General features: G+C 35.2%; 1 protein-coding gene and 1 long non-coding RNA gene across 2 annotated transcripts; one reads left to right on the top strand and one right to left on the bottom strand.

Annotated features, from left to right (window-relative positions):
- The first annotated feature begins 3,877 nt into the window (after positions 1–3,877).
- On the top strand, positions 3,878–5,496 carry LOC136985132 (putative nuclease HARBI1). The gene is made up of 4 exons (XM_067282333.1): positions 3,878–3,981; positions 4,052–4,228; positions 4,587–4,855; positions 5,057–5,496. Exons 2-4 carry the CDS (start codon positions 4,119–4,121, stop codon positions 5,494–5,496), a joined length of 819 nt encoding a protein of 272 aa, XP_067138434.1. The 5' UTR covers positions 3,878–3,981; positions 4,052–4,118.
- Positions 5,497–6,102: 606 nt separating this feature from the next.
- On the bottom strand, positions 6,103–6,836 carry LOC136985142 (uncharacterized). The gene is made up of 3 exons (XR_010882292.1): positions 6,741–6,836; positions 6,261–6,386; positions 6,103–6,187 (listed from the first exon to the last, which is right to left on the bottom strand). It is a non-coding gene; the product is annotated as an uncharacterized lncRNA (long non-coding RNA).
- Between the last annotated feature and the right edge of the window lie 9,314 nt (positions 6,837–16,150).

Genomic DNA, 16,150 nt, shown 5'->3' with positions numbered 1-16,150 from the left:
GGGAAGTAACGGTTTTCCCTGGTAAATTTTTTGATTGGAAGCTTTTAATAAGAAATTTTTTGGTCTAAGTAAAGTCAAATAAAATTTCTGCCGAACCTTGGGTGAGGCATCCCAATTAATTTCATATCATTAACTGATATCGTTGATTTAATTATAGCGAGTGAATTGATAAATAAATTGTAATAAATTAAATTTTAAAAAATTTATATACACACAATCAGATATTTATTTATAAAATACAATTGGTATTTTAATTTGTATAGTGAAGTTTTAAAAAAAAACTAATGATAAATTATTCTGGAAGAAAAACTGAATAAATAATATTTTTAGAAAAATAGATAAAAGTTAACAGATGTTTGTAACTTCTACTATCAATACATTAATCTCACTTTAAGCTTTTTCTATTTCTTTAACCCATTTAGCTTCCATATTGTATTGTTTAGGATTAGATAGCACTGATGTCCAAAATTCTTCTACTTTTTCTTTACTTGATATTTTAATATTTTGAGTAGTGCTGCTTCCCAAGCTTCTGTACAACCTATGTTCGTTTTCTTTAAATAACCTGTTCTGTTCCTTTTTTTGTATTCATTTCACCATATCTTTTAATTCTTCCTGCTAGAGCTTTGACTTTTTGTTTGATGTTTTCTATTATATTATTCTGATTGTTTTCAGTTTGGATGTTGTATTTTATATAGCAATTGTTCCTAATTTTTCTCATTCTGTGTCAATTCCTCTTTTTATCTCCACTAGTTGCCCTAGCTCTTTGCTAAGATTATTTATTTTAGTTTGTATTCTTTTTTTCCAAACAGGGTCACATTGATTTTATAGTCGCTGTAGATATGTATGGCATTTGATTATTGCTTTCTATTAGAGTTTTAGCAGTTGCATATATTATATCATTTATTTCACGCAGGCTGTTATTAGTAATTAATAAAATAGGTAGATATTTGTTGAGCATATTTAGATTTTCTATGAAACGTCTATTTATTTTTGCTTTAGGTAGAAGTAACCGTTCCTCAAACGAGATTTCTTTTGTTTCTGCCAGTATCCGAAAGAATTGCAAGACTATAGGTTCTTGATCCTCATCTACTACAATGTTTCATGTCAGCTGGTCTATATTTTCTTCATAATCTGGTTTGGGTTGTATATCATACAGGTTGTCATACACTGTAGTTCAAGCATTCTCAGGTTCTGCAATCACAATTGTAATCAGTTCTGTCGATGTTATTTCTTCTGCTTGTGTTTGTGATGTCACAAGAACTACTTAACCATATACATTCTGTTTAATTATTCTGCGAGCTTGAGTTGACAAAGTATTTCCATTAAATTTATGAAATTTAGGGTTGTTAGGGTTCCTTTTAATAAAAAGTGTCTCCAATCTGCTCATGTATCCAGGTCCTTCCAATCTTGCTTTAAAATAACAGAACATAAGTTCTTCTAGTTCTTCTGTTGACCACTTGCATGTTTTATCATTACTTAATGTATTACTCGTGGTCATTACAGATGAGCCAGCAGTGGCTATAGGCAAAGCCCTACTCTGCAGAGCATCATCCGCCCCCTCTCCTCCCCATTGGTCGGCTGTAATCTCTTCAGGTCCTTCAACTCTCGCCCACCTGTTCAGCCGATAGCCACTGACAGCTTGCATGCTGTTACGTCAAGTGTCAGCGCCAATCATGCCCCGATGATCACCCCCAGGCAGCAATCCTATACATTCAACATTATCACAATTCTCCATATTGATGGGTTACCTTTTCCCTGTTGGCTGCATAAGTATCAGTATTATGTGTTGCCCGCCCCACATGGTCTGATGGTTGACACAGACGTAGGGTAGTATTTTGGAGGGTTTATTAGTATTATGTTGGTAAACCCAACATAATACTAATAAACCCTCCAAAATACTCAGTTGACACTGGTGTCTGTATATTATGCCGGATCAGAGTCAAGGCATAGCAACCAAAACAAAACTAAAATAAGTGTCTGTGTCAGTGTCTGTATTCAGGAATTTCCTAACAATATGACATGTATTCAATATTGTGACCTTCTGTAGTGTGATGTATGTATTTCTATTCAATTGTAATGTTCCCAGGCTTTTGTGTAGTGTGTGGGGTATCAAAGCTGTACAGGAGAGAACAACAGGTACAATAAGCACACTATCCATTTTCCACAGATGTCTTATTTTGTGGGCGACTTTGTGTACTTGCTGATTTTTTTCAGTGCTTATATTTTGTATGTTGTGAGTGTTTGGAATGGATATGTACGTAATTTTATTGTGTTTGTCAATGAGTGTGATGTCTGGTCTGTTGTGGTAAATTGTTTTATTTGTGATTATGGCTCTGTCATAGTACATTTTGTGCATGTTGTTTTCCAATACTGTCTGTGAAATGAATTTGTAGTATGGATTCGTGGATGTCTAATAATTTTTGTTTGTTTGCAAGCTCTCAGAGAATTTGCAAGTGTTCTGAGAATAGTATTTAACCTACTTTGGTATTCTTTAATTAATCTTTGCTTTATTTGTACATGTTCTGTTAGTTTGGCCTGTTGGAATCCTGGATACTTGTAGAATTTGCCCTCTTCCATGGATTCAATAACATCCCCATTTCCAAGTGCAAAATCTTCTTTCTTCAGGACTTTTTTTTGTGTGAAGTGTTTTGCATTTGTCTAGGCCAAACTCCATTTGTATGTCCTTGTCCTTGGTGTATGAATGTGTGATTTGTAGGAGTTGAGAAAGTTGTTTTGAAAGTTGATTTCAAGTGGTAAAACATTTATTAATCGATTACATTGAAGAAAAAGGAGTTGGTAGTGATTTGCCATTCTCTCTGTAAAAACTACTACAACTACTATGAAGAATGAAGTGTTTGTTCCCTATTTAAATAAGGAACAAACACGTCATTAAAACAGTAGATATTCCCACAAACCTCTTCTTCCATATGGTAAGAGTCTACGGGACACTTTCTTGTTAATTGGTTTTTACAGTTCTTGAAACGCCTCCTAGTCTTATTGATGTTTCTTATAAGGAGACATACTTGAGCAACAAATCAGCATTATTTTTGACAAATCTAAACAAAATTTCCCCTTAAACTGCCACACCCTTTGAAGGTCACGTCTTCCGGTTATAATAAACAAACGTTAAAACTGCATTTGTCGTTTTTCTTAAATCATCATCATAACCTGAAAATTAATTTAAGTAAATGACTTTGTATAGAAAGACTCTTTCTAGTCTTAATAGTGTTCAGAGATAGTGAGAAAAAGAAAGAAAATCAGTCAAATTTAAACCCACTGATTTATGGTAGTGATAAGAGTAACTACAGTATTAGTTGACAGGTACCGAGAACCCCAAAGGGGTGTTGTGTAGCAACAAAAATTAAAATTCAGGGCTACAGTAATAGTTCGTGCGACCGTCACCATTTTATAAATATAGCTAAAAGGTTTTCCAATACTGTATATCCACTACACCCGAATAATTAAAACAAATTGAGAAAGCGTAAATTCATTAAATATTCCTTGATGGGATTAGTTATTGTTTATACTCATCTTCAGATTTATTATATATAATATCTTCATTGACTGATATTTAATTTTAAAAACAATATCCATCATCGGCATGCATCAGAAAAGAAGCATGACTTCTGTAAATGACACTTCCCTGAGAGGGTCCGCTGCACTCTGGAAAAGCCGAAAGTCTACGTCAGCAATGAAATAGGGTGCGTTCTTTAATAGCGGTCGTTCCGCGCCGCCGCTACTACTGGAGTGCGCTGCAGTTTGTAGGCATTTAGGAACGACTGAAAGGAAAAACAAAATGGCGGCGTCTGTATCTATCGATGATATCGTGATGGCGGGAGCTATGACGTTAAAGTACGCGTTTTTGCACATATTTGAAGCAGATTCTTCCTCTTCCTCCGACGAAGAATCAAACGAGTCACAGAGACGAGCATATGTTCCTCGGATAAAAAATTACATCACCGAGATTGTTCCGTTATACAGGTAGGATAAGGACCATATAGAAAAAACTCTACTGGAGGACTAGCTATTATTATTATTTTTTTTTTTCCAGCTCGAGTGACTTCAGATCTCACTTTAGGCTCAGTAGGGCTTCATTTGAAGCACTCAGTAATTTACTGATGCCAAAAATTACAAATCATGCGATTAACAGGGCAGGGAGACCGTCTTTGACAGCATGTGATAAGGTGCTGATGACCTTATGGTTTTTGGGCAACCGTGAGGCATATAGGTAAATATTAACAACACGTATTACGAAATAACGCCAACCAGTAATCCTGAAGTTTATGTCGATCAACATTAACTGCAAAAAAACTGCAATTTATCATTTTAAGTTTTTATCTAATCCAGTCATCTTCAAAAGAGTTGACTTATTTTTTTGCTATTTTTGAGATAACATTTTGGATATCTATTTTTTAATATGACTAATTGCATTGTAGGCATTTGGTATCTGTTAAACTACTGTATAGTGAAATCTTATACAATATTGACTGATTCTGTCGTTTATTGACAGATGTAAATTGCAGGATTACTCTCTAATCTCTTTATAGTAATTTCCGTGTAGTAATAAGATATTTAATATATTGTAGGTCTGTTAGTGACAGGTTTGGTGTATCCAAATCAACATTATTTCGTGTTGTGCAAACAACATGCACTGCTCTCTCAGAACTTGCACCACAGTTTATAAAATGGCCTTCAGGAGAGCAAGTGCAAGAAATTACACAAAGTTTCCACAACAAGAGTGGTTTTCCAGGTGTAGTAGGAGCTATTGATGGCACCCACATTGAAATTCCAGCTCCACAGATACATGCAGTTGCATATGTAAACCGCCACGGCTACCATTCTATTATCTTGCAAGGTATGTGATGTCACTTTTGATACAAAGTGATCTAGTCCTTGAATAGAAAATTGTCACATTAACAAATTTGTTCTGTTATGAATTATGTAGTTCTATACAGTAATATAGACAATCACTTTCTATGAATTTTCTTAATTTAATCTGAAGTTCTACAGTACAGATCTGTACTCTAATAATGTTTTTTAACTCTCTTGTTTTCAGCTGTGTGTGACAATTCTATGGTGTTCATCTCTTGCCATGCTGGTGAATGTGGCCGTGTCCATGATGCCGAGGTCTATGCTCGCTCTACATTATCTGGAAAAATAGCTAGGGAGGCTGAAACAATGTTTCCGTATGATTCCCATATTGTTGGAGATGGTGCTTATCCAATAAATAAGCAACTAATGAAACCCTATCCTGACAATGGGCACTTGACAGCTACCCAAGTCCGGTACAATAACAAATTATCATCAGCCAGAAGTGTTATTGAACGGTCATTTGCTCACCTGAAAGGAAGATGGAGAAGACTGCATTATTTAGACATGTCAAAAATGGAGTCGATACCATCTGTTGTAATGGCTTGTTGTGTGTTACACAATATTTGTATTACAAGAGGGGACATCCTACAAGAAGAAAATACCGAACTCGAAAAAGTACATTAATTTTTTTTACCCTAAGTTTTGGTATTATGTGCTGATATATATATAACAAGTGTAACATTTTTTGTTTTCCAGGATCCAGGCAATCATAACCTAGGTGTATATCACAGGTCATGTGTCATTGAGCAAAAGCAAGGTGGAAATGCAAAGCGTGACAGAATTGCTCAAAACTTATAAACAAAGACATTTAGTAGTAAGCAAAATATTCCACTAATGAGCTATTTATTAATTATGTACCTTAAGAGGAAAGGAGTAAATAATTGATTATATTCTGGTGTTGGATAAAGTGGAGTTATGAGCTATTTATTTATGGTTAATTAAAACATTATGGAAATCAGAAACTATATGCAAAAACTACTTTTATTTATCTTTTTATTTTTTAACATTTTCTATTTTTTCTATAAATTGTTTGAATAAATTATTAAATTCGTCCATCCTTTGCAGACGTTCCTCATGCCGCTGCTGTTTCGCAGTCTCACGCTCATCTGTCGACAATTTTCTTTTTGGACGTTGGATTGGTGATGGTGATGGAGATGGAGATGCAGAAACTTCAGGCAGTGGAGATGCAGAAATGTTTGATTCTGGATTTCCACTACCTGATGAGTAGCTTTCACTGCTAAGAGTGAAAGGTGAAGCCACGTCAGGACGTTCACCGAGCCACTCATCCATGTTGTTATAATAACACCACGTCCTCCTGAAAAAAGACCACAATATATTTAGTATTGAGAAATATAAGTGAAATTTCAATAAAAAAGAAAAAAAGTCACCTGTTGTTGCCAGATGTATTATTATGTTTTTTTACTTTTTTATATGTTCTCCACAGTCCATCCCACTTTTTTCTGCATCCTTCCCCAGACACTTCTACTCCTGTTTCGGATATTTCTGCAGCAATTCTGTAGAAGCAATGTATTGGCATTACAATGAACGGTTACCATTAGCATAGGGCTGTTTATGTATTATATCAGACAGGGCAGACCTTACAAAGTGCTTAAATGTTTATCAGTGATTTACATGTGTAGGTAAGGTTGATATAAACTTTTATTAAACACTTCTCAAGTGTTTTTGAAAAAATATCTGAAATGACTTATGCTTAAGAGTTAAAGCAAAAGTTCCCAATTTGTTTACAACATTACTGATTCAAGTTAAAGGTTTATATCAAGCCTTATTGAAATCACTGATGAACAGCTCATAAGGGTTCCTTGCTAGTAACAAAATAAGATAGAAGGAAAGAGGTATCAAATACACACCTGTTCCATAATATGGACTTTCTTGTTGGCCCATTTTCGAACATTTCGTTCATGTCCTTTCTTAGTTCAATTAACCTTAAAATGTCCTTATGGGGCCATTTCACACCACTTGAATCTTCCTGGAAACTGGGAATCGAAATCCCACTGTCTTGGTCTTGAACTGACGTTCCTGTAACATTTAAATTAAATTCACTACTAAAAATTGAAATATTCTAGGCAATGAATTCATCAGCAAAAAATGAGTTAGATTTTACAGCTGAAACAATCCCTGGATAGGTGTTAAAATGCATGCTGTTGCTAAAATATTAATAATTATCATTGATATACAGTATATGTGTGTATATATGTATGTATATATATACTGTACTGTATATTAATGATAATATATATAGCACATACATTATAATAAACACAAAATGTTAAAAATTAATCATCATTAATGTTTGATGACACTAAGATATTTAAAAGCAATTTTGGAAATGAACTCATTTTTAAATTAAGACCAGTTTATTTTTGAATGGTTTAAAGTTATAATACTCTACAAATGTAAATATATTTTATTAAACAATTTAATGGATGGTTATTATATTATAACAGCCAGTCATTTTAAAACTGTTAAATCATTAAGATTTCAAAAATTTTAACACTAATGAGAATGCCAAGACAGCAAAAACTTTCAGAGGCTGATAGTTGAAATATATATAAATTATGAGATGCTGAATAAGTGTTTAAGAGAAATAACCACAATAATTAATCATTCTAAAACTGCTGTGGCTAATGTATGGATAGACAAAGCAAGAAAACAAATAAGAGATTTTTTTTCCCCCTTACTAAGTAACAAGCAGCTATCTACTAAACAAAATAATTTCATTTGGACCATTAATTGATGGAAATAATTGGTTTCCTCATGTAAACCAGTTAAAATTTGGGTTTTATGGATGCTTGGGAAAATATTGGAGTGAAACAATTACAAAAATTTATTAAAACTGTGCCTAATAGTGTGTTTAATGTTATCCAACAAAGGAGGTCCAACTAAATACAGTATTAAATAAATGAATTTGACCAAAAATATGGTGTCCTTATAATTGTTACATTTAAAAATGCAGTTAATTTCAAAATTCTTGTATAAATATCTTCATTATCATCATCAAATATTAATGATGATAAACTTTTAACACTGTTTTGTGTTCATTATAATAAATCTAAAATTTGAAAAGAATATTACAAATTGAAGTTGAGAAATTAAAACTTAACTGTTGTCCTTACAATTCTGTTACACAGTGTATAAAATTAAACTATTATGTTTCTTTCGAGCGAAATTTTGATAACTTTCAACCCTTTTCACTTTTAAAAAATAAATAAATAAAAGAAGTGTTCCACTTGTAAAATTTAACCATCAACTGGATTGTCTTGCCGACTGAGAATTCAAAGTAGCCACGAATAAATTAGAATAATGGCTTACCTATTCGAAAACAAAAAAAAAATTGACATAACACTTACCTGCTACAACACCGTGAGAGTTAACATGCGCTTGCACATCTTCTAAACTTTCTTTGGTATATCCACATAACGGGCATTGGTAAGCCATCACATGCGACATGGAGGAAGCCATCTTGTTTTACGACAAACTACTGCTACAAACGGCCGTTTTTGCCGTTCGACGGCGCGCACTCCGACCTGAATTTAGGAACGCGTTCCGCAGGAATTTTTAAACGGATGTTGCTCGCCATAATTATCGAAACAAATTATTAAAGCATAAGTTGTTCTAATATCCTCCAATCGAGTAATACGTAATAATAGTTTTTTTTAAATATTAGTCTTGCCATATTCTGCTTATACAGTCAAACCTGTTTTTGTGCGATTTTTTATTTGTGCGGTATAGTTGGAGACTAGTCTCGTGCGGTTTGTCATGTCTCACGTTGACTTATTATAGCTAAATAAACTTATTATAGTAATATTATTGCATGAATATGCGAAAAATGAAATAATTTATTTTTTAAGTCAAAAAACACCACCTGGACAAAAATATGTAAAACAGACGATAGACGAGACGATGCAGTCAAGTGCTGACATCTGTTGTCAATAAATTCTATTTCGTACGGTTTTGAGTTATTTTCTATGTGAGACTTTTTTTATGCGGTCCGTATTGACCGCATAAAAAATATTTTTTTAATTGTGTTGCGAAAACTATTTTTTATAGCCACTCGTAAAGTTTCGTGCGATTTTTTTATGCGTTTTTTTATGTGGTCCCTATCCACCGCATAAAAACAGGTTTGACTGTACTTCCTATGTTCACCTCCAATTAATTTCATCTAATTATACTTAAAATGTAATAAAATCTACCGACGAATTAATTCGCTAATAGAACTTTGTATTCTTTGACGTTGTTCTACGTAAGAGCAGAAATGTCTAAATAACACGCTTATAAACACTAAAAACATAAATACACTAGCTAATTATACGCGCAAATAAATAAGTATAACACATACCTTCACTTATAAGCATTATTTCCAAACGAAGATCAGTTCTCTCTAATTGCCGAAAGTAAAATATTTTTCAACTTTTCTTTCTATAAAGTAGCGTATTGTGAAACAAGTTGTAAATTCACTTTTTATCCCTTGAAAACAACACAAAATATGTCGATGCACGTAGTAAAGGTTATTATCCAAGTGAACTTCCGAAGTAAACGCTAAGCTGCACTCTACGAAATTTGGTGCGAAATGATGCTTTTGGGATAAGCTTAGTGCAATGTCTCGTGACTGGAAAATACATTTTTCCTGGATAAACACTAAAAGTTTCAAATAACTTTTCAATAAAACCTGATGAATTTCATTAATACGAACTACCTAAATCTGTTTAATAAAGATTAGTACTTCACCATGTAAATTAGTAAACAGAAACAAAGATAAGGTATTAAAAATAAACAGGACAAAACAATTTCTACACAAATTCAGTGTAAATGCAGAAAAAACGAATTATATCAAAGATGGGATAAATATGCCCATATCCTTGGAACAGAGCTCATAATTCATTGTCACCTACTTGGACTGTTTTTTATTGATAAAAAGGTAATGTTTTAGAAGGAAAATACATATTCTCAGTGAAGGATTATAAAAGTATCGAAATATAATATTCAAGCATAATAAATTATAATTAAATAAGTTTATTTAGGAAAATTCAATCGCGAATAACTGAGATGAAATAAAAAGAGACTGTATAGTATGCTTTTTATGTCAGAGTATCTGCATTTACAAATTATCACGATTTTCAGTTTTTATACACATATGATACTATAAACCCATCCCTACCATCAAAAATTAAGTTTATTGCCATTTATAATAGTTAAAAATATAAAAAGATTTTAATAAAGCTTATTAAATTTCATATTAACTGTTTAAAAATAAGTTATTTATCGAAATATTAAAATGGTACATTTTTGGATTTATTTTTAATTAGAGACATTTTTATCAACAGTTGTGAGGAGTGACGAAAAGAGAAAAAATTCATAATGAAACAGAAATCAGCAAAATATAATTTGAAAAACATGGAATTCAGTAGTGAAAAAATCGCACGAAAAATAAAATTACATTAACCAGTGTTAAACACGAGAACACTGCTTAATGATTCATTTTCACTGTCGTCGTTCTAAGCATTTTAACCGAAGTGGAGAACGAATCGAATCGAAGTATCCGTCTGTAAATTGGGATAAAAAGTCAAGTCCAGTTGATTAAGTTGTATTCGAGTGAAAGGTCAATTCCTTTCACCCGGATACGACTTAATCAAATGAACTTGACTAATCCTAATTCGTTTTAAATGGAAAAATAAATCGTTCTCAAGAGGGATGTTTAGTCACTCAATAGGTCTCATTATGTCTCGTATATTTCAGAGCGTAACTCGCTCCCTAGCTCTTATCAGGTATAAGCTTTTATCTGTAAAATAGCCGACTTGGTGGCGACTGGGGACTTAAAATCCCACTTCTCGGACACCAGTGTAAGATGAACCGTTTATTTTAACATCAACAGTAACTTACATAATATCAACACAATAATACGATCTAGGTCGTCTATGGTTGGGAAGTTTCGGACGTCGGTCGTCGAATAAGGATACGATGCTTGGAGATGCGTGCCCCGGGGCCTTGGTGGTGGAGAGTCTGTTGAGTAGGTGATGAGACCTTGGTGGGAGAAGCGGAAGGCTGAATGGGACACAGGCGATCACCTCTTGGCTGGAGAACTCTCTTCTTTCGGCCTTGATTCGGGGATTTTATATGATTTCCCCCAAATTTCACTCTTCTGATTGGTCCTGTGTCCCCTCTCCCACACCCCGATTAATCATTCTTGTCTCCAGGCGACACCGAGGCGGGAAAGGTCAAAGGTGTCGACGGAGTCCTGAAGTCTGCGCTCGTAATTACTCCGTTATAGTCTTTCTCGGATGTTTGCCTTAACCGATTTGCTAGATGTTTTTGTCCGTTTACCCCCCAAATGGTTTAGGGCTCACATGACCTAACAAGTGTCTTCTTGGTCATTAGCCCCCCTTTTTCTAATTGTTTATACTCCGGCACTTGTATACGAGCGCCTTGACAATGCTCCCTCTCTCTCGGTCGACATTCCTTTCTGTCGTTCATCATCGTGTCGCGTTTATTTTAAAACAAGTATGTAGTTTCCTTCCTGTCTGATCTACATCCGAAATTTCCCGACTTAGGAATTTTATAATTAATCGTAATTTCGACCCGATTTTAGGAACCTAACATATCTGTAAAATTCGAACACCTTAATTTAACAAAAGTTTAATTTTATTAATAGATTGGTAGATAAAAGGAGGGTTAGTATACTTCAAGTCTATTCTTTCTTCGGTTCGAAGGATCATCATAACATGGAAATTTTTATTCGTTTTTATACGGACACGAAACACGAGAATATTAGATTTATATATATATATTACTGTTAACATGAATGTAAATGCAAGAAACGATCTGCAAAAATCGCGAAACTCGGTGAAAAATCCAAACATTTTACATTAAATTTCGTGGCAAGGCAACAATAAAACTCTGACAATTTCTTGCAAGCGGTTGATTTTCTGTTCATGCAATGAAAAAATGATTTATTTCAAGTGTTTTTCTCAAGTTTGAATCATTTGCAGAGATTTTATTGGTGAGTTCAGACTAGGAACTTTCTAAATTTAGGTATTTTTGAACATTCTTAAGCCAAATATCACAATTAATGGCAATGATTTTCCGACAAAGCTCCATTTAGATAACAATTGATCGGTATCGTCAAAGAGTGGACGAATGGAATCTTTCCACTTATTTTAGGAGATACTTTTCACCCTTTTTATTGTTAATTTTCGTTTAGCCCAAATTCACTCGAATTGTAAAAGATTTGCAATAGTTTAAAGCAAAATGGGAAGAAATAAATACATTAAATTGTTATTCTCCGCTATAGTTTATATACACATTATATCCCATATGAAATTCACACCGCTATACTCTAACTTTAATTAATTAGAATTTCTTTATTTTCACAAATATTTAGTGTTATGGAGATCGACAGAATTGTATAATTTGTATAAACCGATTTTTTAAATTATATACAGAACATTAAAAATCGTTGAAAAGATTAAAATCTTTAAAAATTAAAGATTTTACCATAATATTCATTTCTGACTTTGAAATATTTATTATAATTAAAAAGATTATTTTCTACAATCTTCTATCACAAACCTTTATATATTTCTTACTTGCAATTTAGATGAAATTAAGACAGTGTGAATATTTCTTAATTAATGCAAGTTCTGTTTTCACAACACACTCGCTCATTTTTCTTTGCAGAATGGACAATTTCAAAGAATTGAAGAAGTGGCACACCTCGGTCCATGCCGAGTCCGAGGATGGCGCTTCCTCTTGGCCTCAGTAATACGGGTGCTTCCAAAAGATGCCGCGGAGGAGTCGCGTACATTCGACGTCAAACGGGGTGTCGTCATAACTCCGGACGACAGCGCCTCGTCTCTCGTCTATTATCTAGAGCGGCGACATTCGGAATAGACGGTGGAGACACGGTCACGTGAGTCGGGACTGTACAGAAAGGAGTCCGAAGAAATGGTGGAAGAATCCGTCGAGCGTAAAATGCCTTGGTGGAAAAAATTGTTTTTCTGCTGGAAAACAAACCTTTTCTCTGCCGAGACTTCCACCGAATGTGACAAAGCCACCCGGAAGTGACCTTTCAACCGGCTACGACTTAATCAACTGGATTTGATTTTTCATCCCAATTTATGGACAGATACTTCTACAACATTCGAGATTCGTTCTTCCACTTCGGTTAAAGTTCATAGAACATCAACAATCAGTGACGTCTATCGCGGCCAAAGTGACAACGAAACATTAAGCAGTGTTTTTGTGTTTAATAAAAGTGTTACGCTGTTGTTTAAACCAGTGTTCCGCAACCAGTGTGTCGTCAACTTTTACATATTCTATTAATTTCAAGTTTTATTTATATAGTTTTTATCACAGTTGCTGTGTTTCTTATGCTTGTATTTCAAGTGTTATTTCATAAGTGCTGCGGCACTTATGAAATAAGATGATGTTTGCTTATTCTTTATTACAAGCCACGCATTTTTATGTATTTTAAGAAATTAAATGTGAAATAAATTTGTTCATTGGTGTTGGTGTCTGTTTAATAATAATAATAAGTGAGTAGAATTACTTAATTATGTTAATAGCATCATATCATACGCTTTTTGAGGGGAATAACATTTTGGCTTGCCGTGTTGAGACATGTCGAGTCATGGGTGTGCCGCGAATATTAAAAGGCTGCGGAACACTGGTTTAAACGACTATAACTGGTCAAAGCAACTTATATTTCGACCGGTGTTCTACTAGTAAAGCATTTACCACAGAATAATGCAGTACGGCAGGAAACCATTTCCACATTGAATTTTGACCAAAAACACGCCTTGCAGTCGATATGTGTTGAAACCAGAATTAAAATTACTTTAACAATTACATTTGTACGTGGAATTTTCACGATTGTATATAAATTTTTTATATTTAATAAAATTTATTAAGTTTCATATTAACTGTTTAAAGTGTGATGTTCGTTGCGACAAGTACGAGATCCCGCGAACGGAATGGTACAAATAAGCACTCAGATTTTTCGACACAAAGTAATTTATTATCGTTTCGAACAAGTTCTTTTTCTTTTGGATCCCAACACTACAAATGGTTTCTGTACACACAGGCATTAAAATTTGATCTAACAAACAGCGGGTTAATTGAGCGCGACAACTATACACGGAGCGAAACTTATAACTAACTCTTATACTACTTACAACTAAAGAAGGAAGAAGAGAGTAGACGAATAAGAATAGTATAAGAGGAAGATGGAAATACCCGGGATTTTCTTGAGTTCGTAATCTTGGGTGGGACACCACTTTGGAGATTTCCTTGGAACGTTATTTCTCGTCCTTCCTGTAGACCTTTCGTATGATTCTTTCAATAGCTTCCTTCAAAGTTCTCTTATAGGAATTCCTTCCTATCGATTCCTTGGCTCCTCGTAGCCTCCAATCGTTGGACACTCGATCTGGAGCGCTACCTCTTTTCCGTCCTGATTCTTCGGAATTCGAGCCCAAACACTTCTTTCAAAACCTCATAGCCTCCGATCGTCCTACACGCGATCCGGAGCACTACCTTCTCTCGTCAAGAGCTTGACCAAGACTGTTCTCTCCCCTTTGTTCACCGGCCCCAGGGCCTTACTTCACCTTTTGTTCCACTATTCATTTCATGGAATCAGTATTCCCACCCAAGGGAAAGGGGTTTTTTTTTTTTTTTTTTTTTTTTAACTCTTTCCGCCCTGTGGGCACTAAGAGGGCCTCTTTTAGTAGGCCCATTATGGGCTCGGCCAGGCCCACAATGGGGCGACCGGGTGGTGAGGGACGGGGCCCGACATATCCGAACGGACCACCCCCGAAAAATTCCTGGGGATTATTCGACCCGTTCGGATTCGATCCCGGGTCCCCCAGAGCGGTAGGCTGCCACCTTTACCGCTCGGCCATCCGGCCGTCCAGGGAAAGGGTTGGAAGGGAAAGTTCTAGAAAAAGTGAGAACAAAGGAACGAAGAAAAGGTTAAGACTAACTAAAATTAATAAATACAAATATATAATATTATGGCCGACGGCCACGTATGTCCCTGTAAAATGTATTTTTAAATGTTCTCGTTTACACAGTCTAAAACAATACAGAGATTCTTTATAACACAACAACAACAAATTTGAACTTTAATTTCTCCACTAGCGAGTAACACCCTGGCACCCGACAATTAATTTAATAATCACAACACTGGTTCTTTACCAGCCACACATTCTGGTCAACACTGACCCGACACACCAAAAAGAATGTACAATTTCTTCCTCTCTACGCGGGAAGATCTCACCCCGCATTCTTAGCTCTACAGTTACATAACCACCTGACACGTGTGACAGAGCTGTGGATTGCACATCAACGCTAAATACCATAAACACACCTGACACGTGTTACAATTTTGTTTAATCGTATATCGAACTTAACAGTCCCCCCAAGATTTAAACTCCGTAATGCAAATTACGGTAGTTTACCTTGTTGCCACGTAAATGATACTGATGTTGTGATTCTGCATCTTTAACGCCTACAGAACTGTCCTCGGTGTTACCTCTTCCATCGTTCCTTGGTTGATGTGGGGCTGGATCCGGTAGCTTATTCCTTTGAAGCATCCGTGTTCTGATATACGCCTCCGGTTCTTCGTTTTCTAAGTCATCTACTTCTTCATGTACTCCTTCGCCCTTGTGCTAACGTGGAAATACCCTTCTTATCTCTTTATATCTCGGAGAGTAACACGACTTTATTCGGTCGGTGTGTACCACCCACTTCCCTTTTTCCCGGTTGTTCCCCAGTTCTACCGCGACGGGTCCTAAGACGCGTATAATCCTATACGGTCCTTGTCTGTGGGAGACTTCCTCATGCGCTTTTTCCTGTCCTTCCGTAATAGCCACTCTTGCTGGCCCTCCTTCCATACATCTTGTTCTGTACTTTTGTTTATTTGACCTCTAATTTTTAAGTTTTGTTGCTTTCCAAATAATATGCCGAGGGGGCTGGATTCACAAATTGTCCCGATCACGGTTATTGCAACCGGATGTCCTCTCTATTTTACCATGTATGGTTTTATTTACGCGATCGCTACCATAGTTGGGATATGGGCGGTAATGCAGTCGTCTCTTCATATCTAATACGGGGTTTCTTAAGCATCTTTTGGGATCGGTTAGGATTGAAATTTCCCCCTTTTTTCTAACTAGAGCTTAATCTGCCTAATCCTCTGATCGTAACTGAGTTACGGGCAAAATGTCTTACACTCCCGCAGACGTAACATCTCTTGCTTGTTACCTTTCTT

The sequence above is a fragment of the Centruroides vittatus genome, unplaced genomic scaffold (assembly GCF_030686945.1).
Source record: "Centruroides vittatus isolate TY-2023 unplaced genomic scaffold, ASM3068694v2 contig_954, whole genome shotgun sequence".
Classification (NCBI taxonomy): domain Eukaryota; kingdom Metazoa; phylum Arthropoda; class Arachnida; order Scorpiones; family Buthidae; genus Centruroides; species Centruroides vittatus.
This window is presented reverse-complemented; position numbering and strand designations above follow the sequence as displayed.